This window comes from Nothobranchius furzeri, chromosome 18, assembly GCF_043380555.1.
Source record: "Nothobranchius furzeri strain GRZ-AD chromosome 18, NfurGRZ-RIMD1, whole genome shotgun sequence".
Classification (NCBI taxonomy): Eukaryota; Metazoa; Chordata; class Actinopteri; order Cyprinodontiformes; family Nothobranchiidae; genus Nothobranchius; species Nothobranchius furzeri.
Genome location: NC_091758.1, coordinates 10,258,366 through 10,284,502, shown reverse-complemented (window position 1 = coordinate 10,284,502; position 26,137 = coordinate 10,258,366). Strand labels below are relative to the sequence as shown.

The 26,137-nt window shown below is 47.0% G+C and overlaps 1 protein-coding gene across 2 annotated transcripts in view; it reads right to left on the bottom strand.

Moving 5' to 3' along the window:
* Positions 1-287: 287 nt before the first annotated feature.
* LOC107391631 (protein jagged-2) overlaps positions 288-26,137 on the bottom strand; it is a 65,318-nt gene continuing 39,468 nt past the window's right edge. Inside the window, exons 6-26 of one of the 2 annotated variants that reach the window (XM_070546926.1) lie at positions 19,779-19,909; positions 19,121-19,240; positions 18,927-19,040; positions 18,657-18,770; positions 17,616-17,729; positions 17,072-17,118; positions 13,903-14,076; positions 13,655-13,805; positions 13,403-13,567; positions 12,891-13,004; positions 9,893-10,006; positions 9,120-9,233; positions 8,925-9,041; positions 8,780-8,807; positions 8,199-8,284; positions 7,713-7,826; positions 7,132-7,247; positions 6,771-7,031; positions 6,459-6,590; positions 3,009-3,168; positions 288-1,031 (exon numbers count right to left, since the gene is read on the bottom strand). In XM_070546926.1, coding sequence (XP_070403027.1) covers positions 520-1,031; positions 3,009-3,168; positions 6,459-6,590; positions 6,771-7,031; positions 7,132-7,247; positions 7,713-7,826; positions 8,199-8,284; positions 8,780-8,807; positions 8,925-9,041; positions 9,120-9,233; positions 9,893-10,006; positions 12,891-13,004; positions 13,403-13,567; positions 13,655-13,805; positions 13,903-14,076; positions 17,072-17,118; positions 17,616-17,729; positions 18,657-18,770; positions 18,927-19,040; positions 19,121-19,240; positions 19,779-19,909 — 2,998 coding nt within the window. In that variant the 3' untranslated portion in view covers positions 288-519. The remainder of the gene's footprint in view (positions 1,032-3,008; positions 3,169-6,458; positions 6,591-6,770; positions 7,032-7,131; positions 7,248-7,712; positions 7,827-8,198; positions 8,285-8,779; positions 8,808-8,924; positions 9,042-9,119; positions 9,234-9,892; positions 10,007-12,890; positions 13,005-13,402; positions 13,568-13,654; positions 13,806-13,902; positions 14,077-17,071; positions 17,119-17,615; positions 17,730-18,656; positions 18,771-18,926; positions 19,041-19,120; positions 19,241-19,778; positions 19,910-26,137) is intronic. The other variant, XM_070546927.1, reaches the window with a different exon arrangement.

Here is a 26,137-nt window from a genome sequence, read left to right as displayed (position 1 = left end):
GGAAATTAAATAAAAACATTTATAAACGTAAAGAAAATAAAATCTCCTCGTCAGGCGTAACACGGCAGGGTTCTTTGTGCCAACATGGATACGACAGAAGCAACTTTACTAATCTGATAAAAGACATGGCTTCACATGGAAACGCCTGCAGGTTTGAGCAAAAGCAGGACAGAAAACAGGTTTGGAACAGCTGCCAGCCTAGGTTGGTTTGATTCAATCCAAAGTCTAAAGTCTTCTTTAGGATGGTGTAACACAGTGCTTGTAAACAGACAAAAGAAACAAAGGAACACAGATTTTTAGCACAGTGAAAAATAAGAAACCTCCTGAAATCCAGGAGCTGTGATGTTTTTCCCATGCTTACTTTTTTAGGTATTTTTTATTTGCTTAGTGGTAAAATAAGCCTCCATGCCACAGAAAAGAATATTTAAATAAAATAGACAAACAAAAATACAAAATTAAAGCATTGTTAATCTTCACTTGTGGTGCGTTCAAGAGCTGAACAGTCAGTGGTGTCCCTGTTCACACATAGTGGTCTTTAATGTCCTCGCTGAGCTTGGCAGCAACCAGGTTTTTACACCGGTTGTCTTTGGGGCTGTACGCTGTCCGATGTGGTGCTTTCATCGGACCGCTGCGTGTCGTACAGATCCTCCCGCCCTTACTAATCCACCCGTTGTCCTGCACCTCCCCTCTGGCGCACCTTTGAGGGGGACACTTATCCCCCACGCCCAGCGCCCTCTCCTCATCATCCTCTCGCTCTCCCTCACGATCACGTTCGTCCTCGTCATCGGCCCCGTCACACATCCTGTCAGCAGGGCCCATCAGCTTCTTGCATTCATACCGAATGTCTTTGTTGCAGTTGTTCTTGGTGGGATTGCTCCTCAGCGGCTCCAGCTGGTTGTTGACCGTGGTTTCCTCAGACAGCGCTGCTCTCTCACGCTCTTTCTTCCTCTTACGGGTCCACCAAACACAGACAACGAGGCAGAAGATCCACAGAACACTGAAAACGGCGCAGAGCACAGGCACCAGGTAACCTACAGGAGAGAGTTTAAGGAAGAGTTTGAGCTCAAGAAAAGGAATCAATTCATTAAAAAGTGTTTGTACTTGGTTTGGAGGTACTCTCTGTGAAAAATAAAGTACACCGTTTCCAGAAGACAAAATAGTGACATTATGCTGTAAAATCGAGATTCTACTATAAGTACTTCATGTAAGATCTGGACTAGAGAGGCTGAGCTAAAGCAAAGTCCCAACTGATGAGGGGCATTATGTGGGAATAATTTTTATCATAAACTGATTCCTGGATGTCCTTCACCTGCAGCCTGGCAAGTCACCCTACATGTGTGAATACACAGTCTGGCCACAATCCACAGACGGAGCTATCTATGGTTGTCTTTCTAAGTGTCTTCGCACGTTATTGGACATCATCTAATGCCATAGTGGTGACGTACTTAATGCTATGGTTGTCCACCATACACTGTTGTGGAAGATGCAAGGACATCCTTTTTAAAATAAAGAACTAAAGTACCTCATTTGCTTACGACTCAAAAAAAAAACCAAGTTTAAAGAGTCGTGAGTTCACGCCAAAGCTGTTTCAAATGAGCATTCCCATCTTAGTTGTTTCACTCCATTGCACCATCCCACTCACCAAACCGATAAGAGCGCTGTGATTGGCCCAGCAAACCCAGACCTGCCAACCTGTACGCATTTTGTGTAGCCAGTACGCAATTTGGCATTTATTTACGCTGGTATGACTCACCCCTCTAAACTATGCAAAAAGCTGCGGATACATGAGTTGAGTTCTGTGGCAAATATGCACGTGTGGTACTCATGTCTGACAACACGACTCAGCGGCGTGGTGAAGAAGTTTAAGCCAATCATCGTTGAAAAGCTATCTGGCCTAACCTATAGCGTAACACCCCTGCCCCCCTCCTCCCTGCTTCATCCTGCCCGCTGCTCCTCTCTCCCTCCGGTTCGCCGCTCGCTGCTGTTCTGGTAAGGTAAACTGTGTGTGTGTGTGCGCGCGTGTGTGTGTGTGTAAATTTTTTTTACATCCAGTGAATGGGGAGATTACAGCATGAAAAGCAATGGAGTTGCAAAAGTCTGCAAACAGCGCCGCACAAGTGGTATTCAAAAATTTTGACAAGGTTGGCAGGTCTGCAAACCGATAGAGCGCTGTGATTGGCCCAACAAACCAATGTGATTGATAAATGACCTGCACTCGTATAGAGTGTGTGTGTGTGTGTGTGTGTGTGTGTGTGTGTGTGTGTGTGTGTGTGAGCGTCAGAAGGCTAAACAATAACCTGTAGAATACTTAAAGTCATCATGCTAGAGCAGCTGCTCTGTGGTGGACCACAGCAGCTTCTGCCACAATAAATAATAAATAATAATAATAATTAATAATAATAATAATAATAATAATAATAATAATAATAAACGTTTTAATTTCCTTTCTGAACTATTTCTGTTGAATTTTAATGTTTAAATCTGTTAGATTGTTACTGACAGCAGCTTCGTTTAAGTTTCACTTCCTGTTCTGACTGAACGCTGCAGCAGCATGGAGGTGTAGTTCTCAGTCATCCTGGACATGATCATCCTGAGAGTTTTAGCTGAAAACAGCTGCACGTTTCTGGATATGTTGGAGACATTTAGCCTCTCATCCCAGAGGCTGCTTCCAGACTTTGGTTGTGGTCAGAAACAAACACACTGGTTGTGCTGCAAGTCTTTTTCTTTTTTCCTCCAAAACATGTTTGTGTCTAAATGAAGGTGATGTTGTTGTTCATAGAATTAAAATTCATGTTGAAGTTAAGGTTATTTTATCAGTAGGACCTGTGGTTAGCTGGCTCATGTAAACAGGTCATGTCTTGAAAGAATCGGAACCGGAATCGAAATGAGGAATTGGAATTGGAATCGTTCAAAATAAAACGATGCCCAACCCTAGTTAGAGGGGTACTGATTGTAGGCCGGGCTACAGTCTGTTGTGTCCCTGGCGTTGCTAACAGGGCCTAACTCACCGACAGGGGGGCACTCCACGTGGATCTCCACTTTGGCCTCCAGCACAGCCAGAAGGAAGGTGGTGTTGTGGCGTTTCGACAGCGCATCAGTAACGGCACTGGCAGCCTTCTGGATCCGTTCACACTCGCCATCCTTCTGTCGTCCATCCATCTCAAAGGACTACAGAGACAAAGACACGGAGGACACCAATAAACTCTTTCTGTTTTTTAACATTTTTTTTACCAAACCCCTCATATGAGTTTAGTTTTCTCGCCCTTTCTTGTGAGTGGAATGAGTTTGAGCCTGAGCAGGAGGGACGGAAAACGAGGTGCCTCGGGCAAAACTTAGCAAGACAACAGAAACGAGAGGAAAACCCACATTCATTCGTCAGAATAAAAGACATTCTCATCCTACCCCCACTCCCCTACTGAGACCACAGAAGGTGGAGCTAATTGTCTAATAAGGTGCTGAGGGTGAGGCGGGGGGGATTAGCTGTGTAGTTCAATTAGGACCCACAATAGGGAAGAGGCCAGCTGTGCTCCTTGTTCACTGGGGGACAAACGGGGGCTTCTTTCTTCTCCTGAGGACACCAGCAGCTTGTTCACATCCTCGTGACCCCACGGCGCTCTGAATGACTGACGGATCACCACACAGGAGCAGAGGGCCGAAGACCTACAACACCTTCATGTGGAGTCTGGGAATGATTATTAATAAGACTCAGACAGGAAACGTGTGCCTGCAGGGTCCCCGGGGTTGTCCAAAACAGGAATTTGGTTTGACTTGGAACACAGGTGAAGGATTACACGCCTGCTTTGGTCTTCAGTCTTCCTCAGTGGCATTTAAAATCTACCATCAGGGTAGAACAGGGCGTGTCTAGGCTACTGAAGGATGTTTGGGCCTTGTCACCACGGACACCACGTTTCCACAATGGTTTCATCACTTCTTTGGTGTGTTCTTTCTGTTTAGTTTCTAATTCCCTTTTCGGTTCTTTTTAAAACACGGAAAGGTTTTTCTTTACCTTGCTGACGTTTCGTTTGCCGACTGCAAAACATCCTCAGGCTGATGCTGATGGTGGCGTCACTTCCTACTCCGTTTATCCGCGGGCAGCAGAGGACGTTGTCGCCCTCTGCTGCCCGCTCTCCCCTCTCCGATGATGCAGTCCCACGCACGATCCAACGAGTAAACTCCATCGTCCCTGTTCATGGTCCCACATCCACGTCTCCTTATCTCGAATGCTTCTTTTATCCATCTTTTGTATTTCTGTTGTTCGGTGTTTATGATCCGTGTGCTGTCCTAGTCCATTACATGGTTTTCTCTTGTGCGGTGATCTCTTACGGCTGACTTTTTTATTGTACTTTCTGCTTCTTCTTTTGCTGCTCTTGTGTGTTTTCGATTTGCCTCTTTCTCGCACTCCTTTCTGTGTTCTATTGTCCGTGTGTTGAGTTGGCGTCCGGTTTCTCCTATGTATGTTTTATTGCAGAGTTTGCATGGGATTTCGTAGATGACTCCACATTTAAGTCCAGCTGGTATCTTGTCTTTTGGGTGTACTAATCTGTTTCTAACTGTTGTGTATGGCTTTGTTGGTGTGTTTATGTTGTATTTTTTCATTGTTGCTCTTATTTTTTCCGTTATGCCTCTGATGTATGGTAGGGTTATCACTGGTTTTGGTTCTTGTCTTTCTGGGTTTCTGGTTCTTTGCTTTGCTTGTTCTTTTCTTTCTGTTGTTGTTTGTTGTTTTCCTTTGTTTATTGCCCATGTCGGGTACCCGCAGGTCTTTAAAGCGTGTTGTATGTGTTTGTCCTCTTGTTTACGGTCTCTCTCTTCTGTTATTATGTTTGCTCGGTGATATAATGTTCTGATTACTGACATTTTGTGTATGGTGGGGTGTTCTGATGTCCATAATAGATATTGGTCTGTGTGTGTTGGTTTCCTGTATGTGTTTATGTTTAGGGTCCCGTCGGTCTGCCTGGTTATTTTCATGTCCATAAATGCTATGCTGCCTTCTGTTTCTGACTCGTAAGTGAACTTTATGTTGCCCGTGTCGTCAATGTTATTCAAGTGTTGTGTTAGTGTTTCTGTTAGTCCTTTTGGTATGATTTCCAGTATGTCGTCTACGTAACGTTTCCATAGTTTTATTTTACAGTTTCGGGGGGGCGGTGGCTATGGCTTTTTGCTCTAGGTCTTCCATGAGAAACTCACACAGGGTGGCTGATAACGGGTTACCCATGGCGAAGCCTTCCAGTTGTTTGTATATTGTGTTGTCATATGTGAAGTAAGTGGAGAGCAGGCTGCAGAGGGCGACAACGTCCTCTGCTGCCCGCGGATAAACGGAGTAGGAAGTGACGCCACCATCAGCGTCAGCTCTGAGGATGTTTTGCAGTCGGCAAACAAAACCGTCAGCAAGGTAAAGAAAAATCTTTCCTTGTTTTGTAGCGTGTTAATGGGAAAATGTGACCTTTGTCACAAATTAGAGGCCCTTCGTGACGCTACAGTTTTAAAAAGAACCAAAAATGGTCTCATCACTTTCTGGTCCTAAAAACAAAGCCATCAAAATCCAAACTTTTGATGCACATGAGGTCATAGGTCAGGTCAGGTCAGAGGTGGAGCTAAGACATCATAGTTCCTTAACGGCTGTTTGCACCAAAACAGAATGTTTGGGTCCATGGACCAGAGCCAGAAGCAACAACTGCTTCAGTGGTCCAGAAGTTCATATTTTAAGATCAAACATTACTTCCATCTCCTCTAAGTGTCTTCATTTGTCGCCTTGTACACAACCTGAGCCCTGGAACCTCCTCTTTGCTCCGCCTTCCCTCCAAAACAATTGCTAATCTAAATCTTTTTCTTTTCTGCCATATTTAAGAAGTAGACGCTGACACTTAGCTGCCACAAGCACCCACTACAAGCTGTTTTTGTATCAAAGCCTTGTTGTTATGGGATTTGGGTGGATGTCAGACCCGCCACTCCTTTTTCCTACATCTGCTGCTCATAACGGCCTCACTAACATCATAGACTCAAGAGCTTAGCCCGTCTATTAGAAGCTTAAAACACCAAAGCGACAGAATTGCTTTAAGTCTGGGTGAGAGGCAACCTGATGCACGACAAAAGAGAGAGGAGAGCAAAACAGAAGGTAACTATGGCAAAAAGACACGATGGGGAGAGAAGGAAAACAAAGCAGGTAGTAAAAGGATCAATATGTGGAGGGAGATGCTTCACCAGAACAACATCCACATGTTACTAAAACGGTTTTGTTCTTTGCCTTTTTTCCAAACTAAGAGGAAAGAAACAAAATCACAAATGCTTCGATTTTCTTTGATCACTCTCAAAACGTTTGAGCTCAAAGGTGAATTAGACTCTCCATATGAACATTTGACACATCTCCTGCAGATCTTTCTCCAAAAATGTAGTTTGTAGTAAAAACTCTACATTACAGTCCAAACTCATGTTTGTGTGCAAGTGTAGTTAGTAATCACCATGGCAACCTCCACAGCATCCCTAGTTGAGTAGGACAGGTCACAGAGGATCAGCAGAGCTCGCTCCTCAGCCAGAGTCCGAGTCACAGGCAGGTACCTCAGCTCTGAGCAGATGTTCTCTACAGTGGTGCCCTGCCACACACACACACACACACACACACACACACACACACACACATTAATGTCTGCATTAATGGCCCAACAGGATCACAGAACGTTGCTCTGATGTTCTGCTTGTGACCAGCCGAAACACGGACCGATGCAAGGCACCGTAGGTGTCTGAAGTTCTGGTGTTTAGAACCTTCTCCTTACCTGTGGAACTTTATCCTTCTGGAAGACCAGTGTGATGTGGGCACAGCTGTTGTCTAGGTAATCACTATTAGGCTCACACTGGGTGTGCAGAGGAGTGGGAGGGTCGGGTGTGGAGCACACCCCCCACTGATGACATGGCTGTGAGAAGCAGGTGAGGAACGGATGCTCCACACACTCCTGACCTCCGGAACAGGACTGGTGGTTGGAGTTGGCAGCTGGGAGAGTCTTTGGGAGGAGGCAGGGCTGACGACCACACCTCACCTAAGAGAGGACAGCATGAGGTTGTTGGATTAGGTAATCCTCTCTGGCACAGAGATCTGAACCGTTTAGTTCAAATGGTCTAAAATGTAAAGTCGGAAACCTTAGAGCAGCGAACGTCCCCGTTGGAACACTGGCAGGTGTTACAGTCCTCCTCCCACCGGCTACCGTGGGGATACTGGAGGCCAGTGTGGTGACAGGACTTCCCAAGTCCGATGACTGGAGTGGAAGAAAATGCAATTCATCACAAACAGGAAGGAGGAATATCCCACATCCCACGGCTGTAAAGATTTAAAAAGGTTGGCGACCTCATGATGAAAAAGAAGCCCATGTTAAGTCGTCTGCCACTAAACCAGATTTTTGGTCCCCTAGCCTCTGAACTGCCTCCGTTGGTCACATTACATCAGAAGTCCACTCAGAGTCACGGTATGCTCCAAGCTAAAGCAGGAAGTAGCTGTTTGGACATTAGCAAAGATGTAAGACTTACTTCCGTAGACACCCCTCACACTGCAATACAAACCCAGGTCCAAATTCACTGCCATCGCCAGAAGAACGGCATCTGGCTCTTTGCTGCTAATCAAGCAGCTGTTCTCTGCTGCGGTTTGCTTCCATTTCTACGTTAAAGTGGCAACCGGGACATTTGGAATGGAGTCATCTCTACGTGATGATTTTTATTTCACTTACACTCCTGACAGAGACGTCCAGCGTGTCCTGGAGGACAAACGCAGCGGTAACTGTTAATCTCATCGACGCAGGTGGACCCTTCAGCACAAGGAGACGTCTGACACTCGTCTATATCTGAAGCGACAAACACGAGGCAGAAGTAGACATTTTAGTTGGGTAAAGACACGTATTCACTTCTGATGTTGATGAAGTAACAACTGAACAACTTGGGGCAACTCAACGGATTCCTGTGCTGATCCTTTTATGAAAAAGCTGATATGATGATTAGTTAAAAATCCTGACTGAAAGTCTACTTTTTCAAACGAGTTCTAGTTCTGAGGCCCGTTCTGCCGCCGAGCCCAGCTCTGAAGGGGAGAGCTTCCTAAAACACTTCCTAATCTGTCGCCCTGAAACAATCGGCTCACACTCCCCTGCCACGACCTTTCACCCCTGACCCCCGCCCACTTGACCCTGACCACAAGCCCCCTTTGGTTCCCAGAGACTCACTGATGCGGCAGTCCGGTCCAGCGAATCCAGGCGCACACTCGCAGCGGAACCAGTTGACTCCGTCCACACAGACGCCGCCGTTGTAGCTGCAACCAGAGGGAGACAACTCAGAAACTCGCCATTCTCTCTCCCCTCCTGAGTGGCAGCAGAGTGAAGCTCTAGCTGATCCCAGATCTGCCACCCCACCACCAACGGACCACCTTCAGTGCCCCCAGCTAGCATTGGAGGCTATTCTGTCTCTCTCCTCTTACACACTCTCTTCTCCAAACCTCAACCACCACTAATCCGCCGGTCAGTCATTTGGGGGGGGGGGGGGGGGGGGGGGGGGGGGGCTTTTGTAATGGACAGAATCTCCTAACGCTTCAGAAGGCACTTTAATCCCAGCAGCAAAATACTTTAAAATGTGAAAGAAAAACCTAAAGAGTAGGTAGAAACGCGAGCTTCTACGTTACTCCATACAGACAAATGTTTTTTAAGCCGTTTTACTCCTGATCACTTCTGAACTTTGTAATATCTTCAAGAAAAAGACAAAGATCTTTAAATTTCGACAAATGTCACATTCATGGTTTAATCTTCCTTACCAGGGATGTGGATTGCAGTCATTAACATCTGCAGGGAAGGAGAGCAAAAAGAAAACATTTACTCCTGATTTAATGAAACCCTTTTATAGTTAGCTCTAGGTGATTTCTGAATAAAAACAAACAAGGGCATCTAAAGGTGACGTACTTTCTGTACAAGTGGGCCCCTCCCAGCCGTCCTTGCAGATGCAGGTGAAAGTGTCGCCCCCGTTGATGCACGTTCCTCCATTCTCGCAAGGACCCGAGTCGCAGGAACTGTTTTTGGCTGGTGACAAACCCAGACGGGTTCAAATACAGTCTGGTGTTGGCCCTTTGTGCTGTGCTGTCTTAACATGTGTCTCACCTGAGTTACAGGTGCTTCCACCCCACCCCGAGGAGCAGCTGCACAGGAATGAGTCGCTGTGGTCAAAACATGTCCCCCCGTTCCTGCAGGTAATGGAGTCACACTGGCTCTCACCTGGACAGCAGCGACAGTAAAAGACTGAGATGTCTGCAGCAACGATGACATCAGAGGAACACAACGGGTCTGTTTGGCTCTTGTTCCTCAGAATGAGTTCGAGTAGAAGTGGTTCAGAAATCAGACCTGACTTGGCAACACATTCTCACACCCAAAGCATCAAACATGACGCGTGTGACCGAGCCTCAATATGTGACGATTCGGGATGCCCCTGCGCGCCAGGAGAGGACGCATCGCCCCAGAGCGTCGGTGTCCGACGGCCGCGGTGAGACGGACATTAGAGCCATTTGAGGCCTACTTAACCGTCCCCTCACCCCCATTCTAACCTTAACTCAACTGAGTTACTGAGTTAAGGTTAGGACTGGGGTGAGGGGAAGGTTAGATCGTGTAATAATGGCCGTTGGACTGCGGGTCACATACGGACGCCAGCGGTGCCACGTGTCGCTGCGTGTCCCTGAATGTCCTCCCTGATGCGCTGGGGCATCTGGAATCGTCATATATTGAGGCTCGGTCACACGCGTCATATTTAGACGCTTTGGGTGTGAGAATGTGTTGGACTTGTCAGAGCGGGTAGAATATGAGAGCAGATGGACACTTTTGATGCTTGGCACCGTTTGAAATGTTCACAGAAAAGAGGCTGACTGCAGGTCTGAACTCACGTAAGTGGCAGGTCTTCCCTTTCCAGCCATCGACACAGCTGCAGTAGAAGTCGTTGACCAGGTCGATGCACAGACCTGCGTTCTGACACGGGGTCCCGCTGCACTCGTTCACATCTACAACCCAGATGTTCGAGTCAGAAAGACCAAAACTCACAATCCGGATTAGCATTTAAAAGCAGAGAAGGAGGTCAGCACTGAGAAAATCTAGATTCACCACAAAACTGGATAGCCCAACATTAGCTTAGAGTCGGTAAATTAGCATTTAAAAGCATTTGTTCTTTTCTTATTTTGCTGTTCTGTGCTAGTCGAAGAAAAGCAGCGATAACGTCTTAAAAGACACTTTTCTGAGAAATTGTGTTTTCAACATTTTAACACAAGAGTTCATGTTCTGGGCGAAGGTTGTGGGATCGCTGTAGAATAAATGAAGATTAAACATTGTCTTTAACTTTATACTTAGAACAGGGGTTCCCCGCGTCTCAGCTTCTGACCCACACAATGAAAATAGTAAAATATCTTTGATATGATGATACATACCAGCCTAAAACGCCAAACAGAAACAGAACAGAAAACAGCTGGATTTGTAGTCCTACTCGTTATTATTCATGATATGCAAAAATCTCTCCTCTGATTGGCTAACAGCAACATGGCTTTACCTCTGACTCTGCTCTGCATCGTTGATGCTTTATCTCCACCAGTAGCACAAGTCTGGAGGAGATGTGCTGTGTGGTGGAGATGCTAATGCTAACAGTTAGCTTCTCCTAGCTGAGGCGTTCTCTGCTGTTTCCTGGACTCTAAACCAACCACAGCCTTCCCCGTCGTGAGTCAAGATGGGTGAGTCCACACGTAGATCTGTCAGGATTTCTAATCCTAGAGTTTCACCATCTATTTTCTTATCAGAAGCTAATGGAGGAGAAAGGTGTAGGAGACTGTTTTCATGTTCAGCCTGCATGAAAAAGGCCTACTTAGCAACTTTTTCATGTTTTTAAATCATTTTCTTGAGCCAGTTATGAGCTAAAATGACCCTCTGAAGGGTTAATGAAAGGCCACTCCGCCCCTATCGCCCCCTGTGGCCAGAATATTCCATTTGTAGCTTCACAGTTGCCAGTCTGGTCCATAGAAGCTCTGGGAGTTGACGTCACTTCTCCCAGCATGCAACAGTTCAAATTGAAACAGCGCCATATTGGCAGGCAGAAGCCCGCAGCTGCACTATTTGCTGTTGTCAGAAAACTCAATCAAACAGGAAATATGGTAGATTCCTGTTGTGCCCCAGGATGCAGAACAGACGCGGACGACATAAGGAATGAGCCATCTACAGGATTCCCCAAGATCCGGAGCGCCGCAAACGTTGGATCATTGTAATAAAACGCGCTAGTGACCTCGCTAAAATGAAACTGTGGGATCCCGAGAGTAAAGGTTTTCGCTTATGCAGCGACCGCTTCATATCAGGTACTTAAACCAACGTTTCCTCAACTGTGTATGGTATTTATTTTAAATGCTCTTATTATGATTCTTAGTGGGCTTCCTAAACTTATTTTGGCGTGGCTTTTTCTGTCTTATTACTCACAGCAACAAGTAAAAGTCACGTAAAACGTTGCCTCGTGAGTTCTGCGTGCTGCCGTTTACGTGTTTTATGATCACAGCAATTAACCGGCTAAGCTGTATTTCATTTTTACGCAATGGTTGATCAATTGTCAAGATAAAAAGCACTTTGGATTGCTATTATCTGTCTCACCGAGACAGATCTCAGACAGATCCTGAGACGCTCCTGCCTGACATATTTATTTTATTCACGGAAAAGAATCAGACTAGTGATTTCTCTTGGTGTTCAGTTTATACATTAAAACAGCACAGCACTCTAGTTAAACTACTTACATGTAAATCTATGTTATTTGTCCATCCATCCATTTTCACCCACTTATCTGGAGTCGTGTTGCGGGGGCAGTAGCCTAAGGCGAGAGGCCCAGACTTCCCTCTCCCCAGCCACTTGGGCCAGCTCCTCCGGGGGAATCCCAAGGTGTTCCCTGGCCAGGTCCAACAGCTTCTGGCGTTTTTAAAAAGTATCCCAGGGGCACGGTAAGGGTCGTAGATGTTTAGTCTATTTAATTTCTGACTTTATAAAACGATTTCTTCGGTTTTAAAGTGTGAAGTAAACTCCGACGAAGTACAATCCAAGCCGATCCCGTTCATTCTGTTAACATTTGTTGCCTGCCAACATGGCGCCTGCTCTCTGAGAGTCACGTGACGTCCGGAGCTCTATTGGGACTGGGGCTGAGCTGACCTACCTGATGCTGCTGTCTGGCTTCAGCATGTTTCCTGCGTGTTTTAGATCACGGATGCAGCTGATCTGCTTAATGTAGTGATGAATGACTGCTCCAGACAGTTAGGACCTCTGGGAGACGTTTCAGCTGATGAAGGTGTTAAAAGACGAATGCACAGCGAGGAGAGGTTTTGGTTTCACTTCTACAAACAGACACTATAGCGGTGCTAAAAGCAAGCAAAAGTGCCTCGTCTCCCTTTAAACTCACGTGGCCGATTATTTTCTAAAACAATAAATAAAAATGGTTTCTCTGAGGACCTGCGCTTTAATGATTTTCCTCTTGTATTAAAGGAATTTTTAGGCATTTTTTAAAATATTCATCAATATTTACTATTTCACTTCTTGGTATTTCTCTGATGTCTCAGATGAAATACATTGAATTTACATCTTACAGAGCTATTTCCTATTGAACCGGAGGCCATTCAAGAAGCTACCTTAAAGTTAGGCATTTGTTTTTTAACCACTTCCACAGAAACATAGATTAAAATTGTAGAAAATCCCGTTTTCCTAACAAGGGTGGCTTGTATTTGAACCCCAGTTAGAGAAAATAAAATGTAAGCTGGGCTCACTTTGCTAGCACGTCTCCTTCTCACAGCTTGGAAAGCTTTGTTCTTGCTCACATGGACCCCGATCTGCCTCTCTAAAGAACACCCACCCACACACACACACACACACACTCACCAGCCTCACATATGGTTCCCTCCCAGCCGTCTGGGCAGACACACTCGAAGGAGTTGATCCCATCAATGCATGTACCTCCGTTTTTACACGGGGAAGATGCACAATCGTTCACGTCTGCAGGCAGAAAGGAGGGATTTTAAACTCGAGGAAGTTATGAAAACGAGTCAAAACACATTGAATCCAACAACTGTATGAAGGAAAGGTTTGGTGATCCCTCCATTTGAGTGTGTTTTACATGCAAAGGAGAGAAACATGTCTGTTGTGTGCCTGTTAAAGGAGACATGTCCACTGATTGGCTTTTATTTTAACATCTTCTTATCATTCTGAAGTTTCCATGTTTTCCTCTGGAGTTCCTTCTTGTGTTTCTTCCCTCTGCTCCAAACCAAACTTGAGACGAGTGATGATTAATGTAACCTGAACCTGAATTACCATAAGACCTGTGCTTCCCAGTGTCGGTAAGTCGTGATAAATATAGTAGAGTGTGTGTGAGTGTCAAGTTAATGATGGCTCACTCTCATGGCAGTAGGTGCCAGTGAATCCCAGATCACACGAGCAGCTGAAGTTCCCAGCAGGCAGGCTGATGCAGCGTCCGTGGGGTCCACAGATGTTGGACAGGATGTGCCACACCTGCTGCTGGGTGTCATTGGTCGCCACGGCAACCGTGCAACTGTCAATAACTTTGGGTAAAAAACAAAGGCGAGCACAGTTAGACCTTTTTTTTTATACCAGTTTCCACTGAAGGTTTCGAGAAATGAGGGCCCTACCCTGACACTGGTTGGTTTTGCAGTGGTCCTTGAGCTCTGAGCATGTTTTCCCCACATAAGCATCTGGGCAGCTGCAGTAGAAGTCCCCCATCAAGGTGTGGCACTGGGCCTTGTTCTGACAGGGGTTTGGGCTACAAGGGTCATTCTGCACCTTCACAAAGCAAAGATTGGGCCACATTCCGATTATCAGCAAAACAGACTAGATGTCGTTTCAAAACTGGTGTTTTCAGGCTGGACGTGGAACTCACCTCACATGTGGTCCCCGTGAAGCCCTGTGGACATTCACACATGAACCCGTCCAGCAGGACGCTGCAGCGGCCGCCGTTCTTACACGGGCTGCTGGAGCAGCGGTTCCTCTGAACCTCGCAGTGTCGACCCACGAAGCCTGGCTGGCACACACACTGGTAGCCTCTCGCCATGTTCTGGTTCCAAAAACAACCAAAAATGTTTGATTCTATCTGATGAAGCAACAATGGATTCAAAGAGTAAGGCACATAAAGCAAGCTAAGTGAGGTACAGATGAACTATTGGTCATTCTCTGAGAAACATTTATTTATTTTTGAAATATAATCGCTGACAGAGTATCACAAATGGTCTTCAACCCTTATCACCCACATCAGCCGCAGAACAGAAAAAGGTCAGAAAAAAGCCCGTTTCTAAGTCACGGGGAAAATAAGCAATCGTGGCCCCGCCCACCTTGGCTTGCGGCCATGGAATGCTGAGTTGATTTTGTGTCCATCAAAGATCAGAGCGTGTCTCGGCTAGAAGCTAACGGTTAGCATTAGCACCCCCACAACATGAAAGAACTCCTTCAGGCTTATGTTGTTTTGGGAGTTGAAACATCAACGTTGCATTTTGTTTACCCGAGAAAAAGGAGCAAAAGAAGAGTTGCTGGAAGCCAATTGGAGGCTAGATGTTTATTAAAGAGGCCCTTTACTCATAATTTAATGCATTTGCCGTGGTCTCCAGTAAGACTGAATGCCTTGTCAGTCATGGCCTGGGGAAAAACAGCTCCGGTGCGCCTGTTTGAGCACGGAGAATTCAGCTGGAGGATTTCACCAACATGACTACCACTCGACCGGAAAAGGGTGGCTTGCCACCTCCGGGTCGGGGGAGAGGTCCTACCTCAAGTGGAGGAGTTTAAGTATCTCGGGGTCTTGTTCACGAGTGAGGGTAGGAGGGATCGGGAGATCGACAGGCGGATTGGTTCGGCGTCTGCAGTGATGCGGACGCTGAGCCGATCTGTCGTGGGGAAGAGGGAGCTGAGCCAGAAAGCCAGGCTCTCGATTTACCGGTCGATCTACGTCCCAATCCTCACCTATGGTCATGAGCTTTGGGTAATGACCGAAAGAACAAGATCGCGGATACAAGCGGCCGAAATGAGTTTCCTCCGTAGGGTGGCCGGGCTCAGCCTTAGAGATAGGGTGAGGAGCTCGGACATTCGGGAGGGACTCGGAGTAGAACCGCTGCTCCTCCGGATCGAAAGGAGCCAGTTGAGGTGGTTTGGGCATCTGGTCAGGATGCCTTCTGGACGCCTCCCCGGGGAGGTGTTTCGGGCATGTCCTGCCGGCAGAAGGCCCCCGGGTCGACCCAGGACACGTTGGAGAGGTTACATCTCCAATCTGGTCTGGGAACGCCTTGGGGTCCTGCCGGAGGAGCTGGTGGACAAGGCCGGGGAGAGGACGGCCTGGAGCTCCCTAGTTGGGATGCTGCCCCCGCGACCCGGACCCGGATAAGCGGAGGAAGACGAGACGAGACGAGATGACTACCACTGATAGTTTGCTTTGCAACATTGATGTTTTATCTCCACAAATAACACACGCCAAACGGAGTTCTGCTGTAGTGGAGTTCCATCCATCCATCCATTTTCATCCGCTTATCCGGAGTCGGGTCGCAGGGGCAGTAGCCCCTCTCCCCAGCCACTTGGGCCAGCTCCTCTGGGGGAATCCCAAGGCATTCCCTGGTCAGGTGAGAGACATAGTCCCTCCACCGTGTCCTGGGTCTACCTTTAGGTCTCCTCCCGGTTGGACGTGCCCGGAAAACCTCACCAGGGAGGCGTCCAGGAGGCATCCTGACCAGATGCCTGAGCCACCTCAACTGGCTCCTCTTGATGTGGAGGAGCAGCGGGTCTACTCTGAGCCCCTCCCGGATGACCGAGCTTCTCACCCCATCTCTAATGGAGAGCCCAGCCACTCTGCGGAGAAAACTCATTTCGGCCGCTTGTATCCGCGATCTCGTTCTTTCAGTCACTACCCAAAGCTCATGACCATAGGTGAGGGTAGGAACGTAGATCGACCGGTAAATCGAGAGCTTCGCCTTCTGACTCAGCTCTCTCTTCACCACGACAGGCCGGTACAACGCCGGCATCACTGCAGATGCAGCACCAATCCGCCTATCGATCTCACGCTCCAGTTTTCCCTCACTCGTGAACAAGACCCCGAGATACTTAAACTCCTCCACTTGGGGCAGGACCTCATCCCTGACCCGGAGAAGGAATTCTACCCTTTTCTGAATCAAGACCATGGTCTCGGATTTAGAGGAGCTGATTCTCATCCCAGCTGCTTCACACTCGGCTGTGAACCGCTCCAGCGAAAGCTGAAGATCACGTTCTGATGAAGCCAACAGGACCACATCATCTGCAAAAAGCAGAGATCCGATCCTCAGGCCACCAAAACGGATGCCCTCCACACCTTGGCTGCACCTAGAAATCCTGTCCATAAAGGTTATGAACAGAATCGGTGACAAAGGGCAGCCTTGGCGGAGTCCAACTCTCACTGGGAACGAGCCCGACTTTCTGCCGGCAATGCAGACCAAGCTCTGATGCCGGTCATACAGGGACCTAACAGCCCGGATCAGAGGGCCTGGTACCCCATACTCCCAGAGTACCCCCCACAAGGCTGTAGTGGAGTTACTAATGCTAATGGTTAGCTGTACTAGCCGAGAAGTGTTCTGCCATTTCCTGGATGCTAACCCAACAACAGCCTTTCCTGTTGTGAGCCAAGAGCTCGATGTAGATCTGTCAGGCTTTTCAAATCCCATCATCTATTTTCTATCAGAAGCTAATGCAGGAAATGTCCACGTTCATTCAGTTCACTCAGCGTAGTTCACTCAGCATAGTTCACTCAGCGTAGTTCACTCAGCATAGTTCATTTTCAATAATAAGTAAAAAATGTTTTCTCAGTGAAGGTTTTCAACCCCTCTCTCCTCCGACTAACTAAGCGCGGGAGTGATTTTCATCCACAGAAGACAAATCCCAAGACATTCACTAGAGACCATAGCTGATTTATTAAAAAAAGTAAAATTAACGAGTGATCGACACTTTTGACTACATCACGTCGGGCTTGGGGAAACTCTGTGGGTCCGAATCAACTAGGAAGCTTCATATTTTTCACTACAGGGGTAAAAACTCGGTCTCACCTTGCAGATGCCCCTGTTCTGGCATTGCCCATGGCAGCTGTTCATGTCTGAGGAGAAAAGGAAAGGTTAGTGTCTGGTTTTGACCAAACAGATTCAGCCATACAGCGACATGCAGATGCTACAGGAAGTGATCAAAGCAAAGTCATGAGTGCCTGATAAAGATGAAGATTTCAGTGGGAAAGAGGGGTCAAGAGTTTGGAAATAAGTAGTTTTAGCCACAAAACCAAGATCTAGATCAAATCAGTCATTGGAAGCATGGAAGAAAGAAGTCCAGCACCCTTCACTGCACAACAGCATCTGCTGCTCAGTGATTTTCTTTATTTCAACATTCTTTTTTCACTTTTTTCTTTAGATCAGGAATAATTTGAGGTGAAATGTTCTGATTTCGCTGCCCCTGCTCTCCTCACTTGGCCTAAAATGTGAACAGGAAACACGTTTTACTTATTTCCATGAGAGAAAAAGCCGTCACAGTTGTGAGTGAAGGGGCTGGGTGTCAGGCAGGCAGGAGGAGGATAAGACTACCGATGTTTGAGCTGATACTAACTGATGTCACAGTTCTGGCCCACCCATCCACGAAAGCAGGCACAGTGATATCCACCAATTAAGTTTTTGCAAGAGTAAGCATTGAGGCAAGGCTTCCCCGCACACTCATTAACGTCTGCAAAGTGGAGACCAAAGACAGAGACAGGACAAGAGGGTGAGAAGCCCATCACCCAGCAGACAAGCCCAGTAAACACAAGGGTTTAAACTTATTGTAGACTGACTCCAACAGTGTTCCCTAGATGACACGACTCATTAGAGGGACTGAATTAGATCAGGTCTCCTACAGAGCGACACAGCGATGGAAGTTGTCAGACTTGTAAAATTATCGGAACCTTTGCAGCAGCTTTCCGTGACACTGGATCCCGACCCCCACCCCTCTGAGTTCATGTCTCTATGGAATTCCCTGAAGGCCAACCTGTGGCATTCCGAGTGGTCAGTTTCAGAGGCGGTGCTTGCTGTTCCAACGCACCCACTATAACCAACACAGTGCATTAATACTACTCCCAGGAGGTGAGCAGCACCTGTTGGCCTACTGAAATGAAACACCCAGAGCCCCCCCCCCCCCCCAGGTACCTCCCTGCCCACTGACTCGGGGAACACTAAACAGGAAAGCGGCTGGTCTTTGTTTTCTCTGCTGCACTCGATCACAGGTTAGGAAGTGAAAGGGGGGTGAGGGTCTACTGAGCTGAGGCGTTGCCTCACCATAGTGCACTCACTCCGCTGTTAGCCCTGTCTGGAGCCAACCCCCCTCCCCGCTCCCAGTGAAGTATATATGGTCCCAAGGCTAGCAGTTGCCAGGCTGGAGGTTATTTTTAGCTTTACTCAAGTCACCTGGCTCGAGTTGTAGATGAAACCCTGCGAGTGCCTCAGCTGAGCATGCGTATAAACACACACACACGCACACACACGTAAAATGAACTCGTGTTGGTTAGCTAACATGACAGTCATCATACACGCAACACGCCCCGAACACCCACCATGCAAGAAGTTTTACAGCGTGAGGCTGCCGACCCTGACCCCAGCTAGAGAGAGAGACACGTACCGATCTGGCAGGTCTTGCCTGTCCACTGTGGAGGACAGATACATTCAAAGCCATTCTCCATGTCCATGCAGGTCCCCCCCTGAGCACAGGGGCTGGACGCACATTCATCCGTGTCTGGAATATAAATGATCACAATTGCCTGGTTAAATCTGTCTGTCTGGTTGGTGAGTCTCTGTTTACCGACACGCTGCTCTGATGTGATTAGATGTCAGACACCAGCTGAGTGAATCCAGCCTAACAGTCTATCGTTTGATTGATCTAACCTCTCACCTTTAGCACAGGTAGGCCCAGACCAGCCAGCAGGACAGTGACACTCAAACCCAGAGGGGACTTCGTGGCATGTCCCTCCATTGGCACAAGGGTTGGACAGGCAGGCGTGCTCCGCTACAAGAAGCACATCAGACCAATTCTGGACTAAAAGTGCAGCGAAACACAGTTTTCAGGTGTTTGATGAAAAAACTCACCAATCTCACAGTTCTTGCCCGAGTAGCCGTCTGGACAAGCGCAGTTGTATTCGTCTGGCTCCGTGTTCATGCAGGTTCCTCCGTTCTTACAGGGCCGGTTGGTCCCACAGTAGTTCAGATCTGATCAGCAGTTAGAGTCAGCCAGGATTGTCAAACCAACATATCAGCCACAAAACGTTCAAACTGCTCATTTGTCAAATAACTGCAGAAAAAAGTTCTAATTAGTTTTAATTTTTAAAATATTCCATTTAGCATTGATATAAATGCTCTTCTCTCCCACCAAACAAGTCGTTTTCTACACATCTCGCTGCTTCCCAGGTAGGGGAGGATTTTTCAGCACAACACCAGCCCATAATAAGGGCAAAACCGACACCATCCCACATTTCTGTCATCATTGTTTCAATGACGGGACCCCATTTGGCTCTCTATGTATGGATGTATCTGAACACGGGTGAAATTTAGCAGATAGAAAAAGACGTTGAAGTAAAAAAGATGAGCATCAATATTACCATCTTATTATTGATGTTTGTATCATCTCACATGTTATAAATCTTTTTCCTCTTCATAATTAAAAAAAATGCAAGAAAATACATTTTAAATAGCATTTCTCTTGTTGTGGAAGTGAGAGAGTTCAAATAGTTTCTATTTAGTGTCCGACCTTTATCACACAGCAGTCCTCCCCAGTTCTTCTCACACGTGCACTGCCAGGGCTCGCTGCAGGTACCGTGCACACAGCCGGGGTACGGCAAGCACCGGTCACACAACGGGCCGTCCCATCCGTAGTTACACCTGCAGAGCAGAGGAGCCGCTCAGAGAGTGGGAGGACCGCGCTGCTGGTTACATCATTTAAAACACTCAAGTGTCATCACTCATGCTGGGAACTGAGAAACAACACAACCTCTACTGGCCTTGACAGCTAAAATCTCAGCTTCCTTTAAAATCCACCCAACCTTTTCTTTCCTTACCCCAGATTTCCTTCACTCCTCTCTTCAAACGTTCTGGTTTTTGTTTGGGTTCTCTCCTTTCTTTCTGCCCTCCTCCACTTACATCCTTCCTCCCTCGCTCTGCGTAGGTGGCACAGCCCCACAGCCGAGTACAGAAGGTTAGGCCCCTCTTTGTCACACATTTAGTTGTGTTCTGACCGATGCTGAGACTCGTCATTGACCAAATCCAGAACTTTGGATAAAACCAAGCTCATATTTTAACACAGTGGTCTCTAGTAGGAATGAATGCCTTGTGAGTCAACGAGTCAGCTGGAGGAGAAAGTAGCTTCAGACGCAGGACTTGCGGTATTATTTCCTGATCCCTCCTCTGATTGGCTAACAGAAACATGACTCTACCACTGACTCAGTTTGCAATGTTGATGTTTTATCTCCACAAAGAACACAAGCCTGGAGGAGCTCTGCTGTGTGGTGGAGTTGCTAATGCTAACAGTTAGCTTCTAATAGTCGACACACTCTCTGCTGTTTCCTGGATGCTAAACCAACAATCGTGAGTCAAGACGGGCGAGTCCACGAAGGTGTGACGTAGATCTGTCAGGATTTCCTAATCCCAGAGTTTCACCGTCTGTTTTCTGCCAGAAGCTAATGCAGGAGATCGGTGTAGGAGACTATTTACATGTTCAGCCTGTGTGCAAAACTCAGAGTGACTGATAATTATCAGAAATATTGATTAAAAATATATTTTTTCTGTGAGGTTGACATTTAAAATCCTTCCTGCCTCCGATAGTCAGAACCAGGAGTTCAGCGAGGCCAACGGCGGCTAAAGGTGTTAGCTTGTTTTCGTTTTCAGAGAACGCCTTTAATCACAAGCTATCTGAGAAAGCGTTAGCAGCTTCAGCCGGACTTTTTACCACGAGGAAACACGAAAATAAAGCTGTGATTACTTCAGTCCTTGCACATCATGGAGCCACAGAGAGGAGTGTGTGATGTCCCTGCAGAGCTGAGACATCTTCATCACACCACCAGAGGACATTCCTGAAGTCTGTGTGTGTGTGTGTGTGTGTGTGTGTGTGTGTGTGTGTGTGTGTGTGTGTGTGTGTGTGTGTGTGTGTGTGTGTGTGTGTGTGTGTGTGTGTGTGTGTGTGTGTGTGTGTGTGTGTGTGTGTGTGTGTGGTGTGTGTGCGCGCCGTACAGGACAGATATGCATGAATAATTGGAACAAGAGCTCTACAAAGCTAGACCCATGAGCAGGGAAGCCACTGGCGGCGTTTCACTGGTAAACAGATCTCAGAACAGCTAATATGAACCATGCTAACACCAAGTCTGTTTGGACTCAACCAAAAGACGGAGCTGTTACACGTTTCTGTCTCTTTCCAGCTGCAGACCAACGGTAAATGTTCTAGCCACAGGTCAAACAAGATCTAACGAAGATGGTCCATCTAAGTGTTTGGACATTTGCACGTGCATTTCTGTGTGGAAATGACAAATAATCATGATCTCACCCATTTTAGGCCCTGAACAGCCTCTGTTTGGAGAAATGGAGTTTTTAATAAGCAGCAAGAACATGATCTAAAGCATCTCTTTCTTTGATTGTTTGCTGGATTTAGACATGTTTCATGAATGTTGCCGTGTTAGCAAAAACACATGGGACATTACGACGTACTTAAATGCCATTGGACACGCTGACTGACTTGCTTCTCCTCAAAAACTTGAGGCTGAAAAGCACTAACTGCGGACAATCTGTGGGGTTAGGGTTAGAACAGAAGGTTAGGCCCTGACCCTAACCCTAACCCACCCTGTGACACTGACTTCTCCTCACTGATCCATAAAAGATCATCTCTGATCTCTGCAGCACTTCAGCACCAGACACAGTCAATCACTGAAATGAATGAACGTTTACATCATCTTCTAATTTTCCAGTTGAACCTGTACAGGCTGTTGTAAGAAGATGACAAAACTCCTTGTTTTGGGCTGTTTTAGACTAGCTGTTAGCTCATCAGTCCTGTTCATCACCATCTATTGCCAGACGTTTCCTCACAAAAGTCTCAGTCGGTACAACTGCTTATCTGTTATTTAAGTCGTCTTATTATTAATAATAATGTTTTTGGAGGCATCAACTTTTTTATAAATGAAGCTGATGGTGGCACACAAAATATATTTCAGGCCCCCTCGTTGTGGCACCCCCCCCCCCCCCCCCCCCCCCTACTCCTCTGTCGCTCGGCTGAGGTCAGACCAGGAATGAGCGGATGGTTCTGCGGAGCGAGGGTTAGTCGGCCTGCGAAGGGTTAGCTAATCTGTTGGTTTATGGCAGCACTCTGTTATTCCAAGGCCTGTGGTAATTTCGCCCACCTGTCCTGTCAGTTCTCCGTTGGGCCTATTTTTGGGAGAGACCCACCTCCCTCTTCAGCTCCCCCACCCCACCTCCTCCGACTCTCAAAAACACTCAAACAGATGCCCATCAAACAGGGGTGATGTGCTACTGCCTTGAGGTTTTATGTGCTGATGGCGAGCTGGAAACAAGACAGAAGGCTCTTTGATCGGACCTGAAGAGTGTTTCACTAAGACTCTTCAGCTTGGCACGTTTGGGTTCAGGTCAAGGCTCTGAAGCTTGCAGTTCTGGAGCCAAAAGTGGCTCTTTGGAGCTTCCATAATGGTTTTTAATAACTTTGTCTAGTAATGATTAAGTTTAAGTATCTCGGGGTCTTGTTCACGAGTGAGGGAAAGCTGGAGCGTGAGATCGACAGGTGGATATGTGCTGCGTCTGCAGTGATGCGGGCGTTGTACCGGTCTGTCGTGGTGAAGAGAGAGCTGAGCTGGAAGGCAAAGCTCTCGATTTACCGGTCGATCTACGTTCCTACCCTCACCTACGGTCACGAGCTTTGGGTAGTGACCGAAAGAACGAGGATAGTGGACACAAGAGGACAAAATGAGTTTTCTCTGCAGGGTGGCTGCTCTACTTTAGAGGTAGGGAGAGAAGCTCAGTCATTCGGGAGGGGCTCGGAGTAGACCCGCTGCTCCTCCACATCGAGGGGAACCCGTTGAGATGGCTCGGGCATCTGATTTGGGTGCCTCCTGGACCCCTCCCTGATGAGGTTAGCCAGCGTGTCCAACCAGGAGGACACCTAAAGGAAGACCTAGGACACGTCGGAGGGACTATGTCTCTCGGCTGGGCAGGGAACACCAAGGATCCCCCCCGGAGGGGCTGACCCAAGTGGCTGGGGAGAGGGTCTGGACCTCCCTGCTCAGGCTTTTGCCCCCACGACCCGACTCCGGATAAATGGGTGAAAATTAATGGATTTTATGTCTCTAAAGATGTTTGAATTCGGTCATGCCAAGCAGCAATTCAGTTGACACTCTGCTCACCTCACATGGACTCACACTGGCTAATAAACAAAGTGAAAAACAAAACAAAAGAGTCCTTATATTTTAAACAGTTTACCAATAAAGAGTTGAAATCAGCTGAAAAAGAAGAAAAACCGGTTACTGCAGTGACCGGGAGGATAACCTGCACAAAACTACATGCTGACACACATTTCCTGTGCAGGCCATTACATGTGTCTTTGTAGACAGGACGTGTGGTTTTTACAGCGGTGTTTTGTCCCCAATGCAGCAGTAATTAATCACAATATCCAGGTTTCAGAACCAAGACCTGAGCAGCTTCAGACTGGTGATGCATGTGGGCTACTTTCTCCTCCATGCATGAAAAATCTCTACATGGACCAAAAGCTGAGGCAGGAAAGTGCAAGAATGCAGCTAAAACCAGGTTTGGGGGTGTTTCTCATGAGGAAATAGCATTATCACATGGTAAAACGCTTTCAGTGATATGGTCCCTTTTCAAACTGGGGACACATTTCTACGTATAACACAAATAAAGTCTACTTTTGTTCCCAGATTTAATTAGGTAAATCATACTTTCACTGAATGCATGAAGACATAAATGTGTGCTCCTGTGAGCATACAGTAAGTACGCGTGTGTGTGTGCGCGCGTGTGTGTGACAGGGCTCTGCATTGTTGTGTGTGTGTTGTGTGGCTCTGTGGTCGGCGGCGCTGCCCTGCACACTGTCAGCCCTGCTGCAGCGGTGGACCAGTGGACAGTCTGTCTGGCTGCTGTGTGGGAGAACGGCAGCCACAAGCCAAGGGGGTGGCATACCCAGCAACGTCCCATCAATGAAGAGGGCTTTGGGGGCCAGCCAGAGCCTAAAATACCCCCGCCTGCCCACAACAGCCAGTTTAACGCCGTCCCTCAGACACGCCACACCCAGAGGACAGGACGGTGGGCCGGGCCCGAGGTGGAGGGGCTTGTGGAGAGGCCGTGTGTGCATGTGGGACCACTGAATTATTTACAGCAAAGTCTCGCGCCCGAATCCAGCAGACGGACTTAGCCTGCTGTTGCCTAGCTACAGTTTTAGTGTCACGTGAGGGAGAGTAGGATGTGAATGCGCTGCGAGGAAGAAACAAGACACTAAACACACATTTCTGGTTCTCCTCTGCCAGGAGAAGATGCTTTTCTCTGTGGGTTTCTCAGCTTTGTCTTTGTAAATGTTCCCTAACTTTGCTGGTTATCTGGTGTAATTTCACCCTAATCTGATTTCATTGGTAGAAGAGCCAGTTAGCAGTGTTTTGAGCATTATTTTTACCACTCAGTAATACAGGATGGTTGTTTGGCTTTTTTGAAGCGAGCGCTCCACAGAGTTTACATTAATGACACCAGTTTAGTTAAAACCTCCTGGAATAATTCTGCTAGTCAAAAAGCCGCTTAGTCTAAAAGAACACATTTTCTGATGATTGATTTAAAGGTAAAACCTAAATTTAGGGCACTTGAACTGTGGATTTTAATGTTAAAAACTGCCTTATTGAACGGCTAGCTAACGCTAAAAACAACAAATAATGTCCAAAGTTTAAAAGACCCCAAAGGAAAATGTTCTTCCCTTTCTTCGCTTCACTGGGAAAGCATCTTTCTGGAACTCGTGTCCGTTTGGATTATTTCAGACTTTCCCCCATAAATCACTAACACAGAGACTCTTCTTGTCTTCTTTTGTGTGTGTGTGTGTGTGTGTGTGTGTGTGTGTGCGTGTGTGTGTGTGTGTGTGTGTGTGTGTGTGTGTGTGTGTGTGTGTGTGTGTGTGTGTGTGTGTGTGTGTGTGTGTGCTCCTCGTAGCTACGAAGCCTCTGATCACATGTTGAGACACATTCCTGGGTGTTCCTCTCTGCCCGTCCTCTGGCCATTTCCAATGGGAAATGTCAGCCTCATTATTTATGAGCTCCTATGACTAAATCAAACCTGCGTCCTTATAAAAACCTAAACATTTCACTCCTCTCCACCGTTCTGACGTTCTCAGACCTTCGGCTCTGGGGGGTTTAGTGTATTTGCTGAGTCTCTGAACTTTTGAGACATGTTCGTCTGCACACGACTGCGAAAGATCTTCAGATGGGAAGCAAAGTTCGACCTAATCATGTGACGTGACTGAGCGTGAAGATCGGCTACAGCTCTGCTGAATAAAACCTCTCAAAGCTGAGCTATGGCTAGTTTTAAGTCACTTCAAACTTTAAAGGCGACATTATAACTTTTGTTTTTTTAGTTATTACAGTCAACACAAAACATGTTCATGAATTTCTTTTCTCTAAATCCCTCTCGTGTAAAAGATTTTCAGCAGTTTTACTCTTGACAGTTTCAGTACCTTCCAGAATGAGCCGTTTCAGGGCTCTGTCACTTTAGGAAAGCAAGCTGGAGTTGGTCACGCCCACTCATCCCCTGATAGGCTGCTAACAGGTGAGGATGTAGGACTGTCATGTTAGATGCCCTGTTGGGTGCTGGAGAGCATGACAGCGTCACCGCCATATTGGATGGGTCTTCTCACTTTCCAAAGTTAATGCAGAGTGGACAACTATGTCCGTCTATGTGCAGCCTACGGTTACATGGGATTATATTTATATTTAAATTATCATGCCTTGTGTCTGATTTTGTGAAAACGCTCGATAAAATGCGTTTTCAGTTGAGTAAGCACCTTCCTCAGTAGAAACGAAGGCACTCGGGGCAAATGGAGACCCATGTAAAATGGCGGACGGCCACTACGAC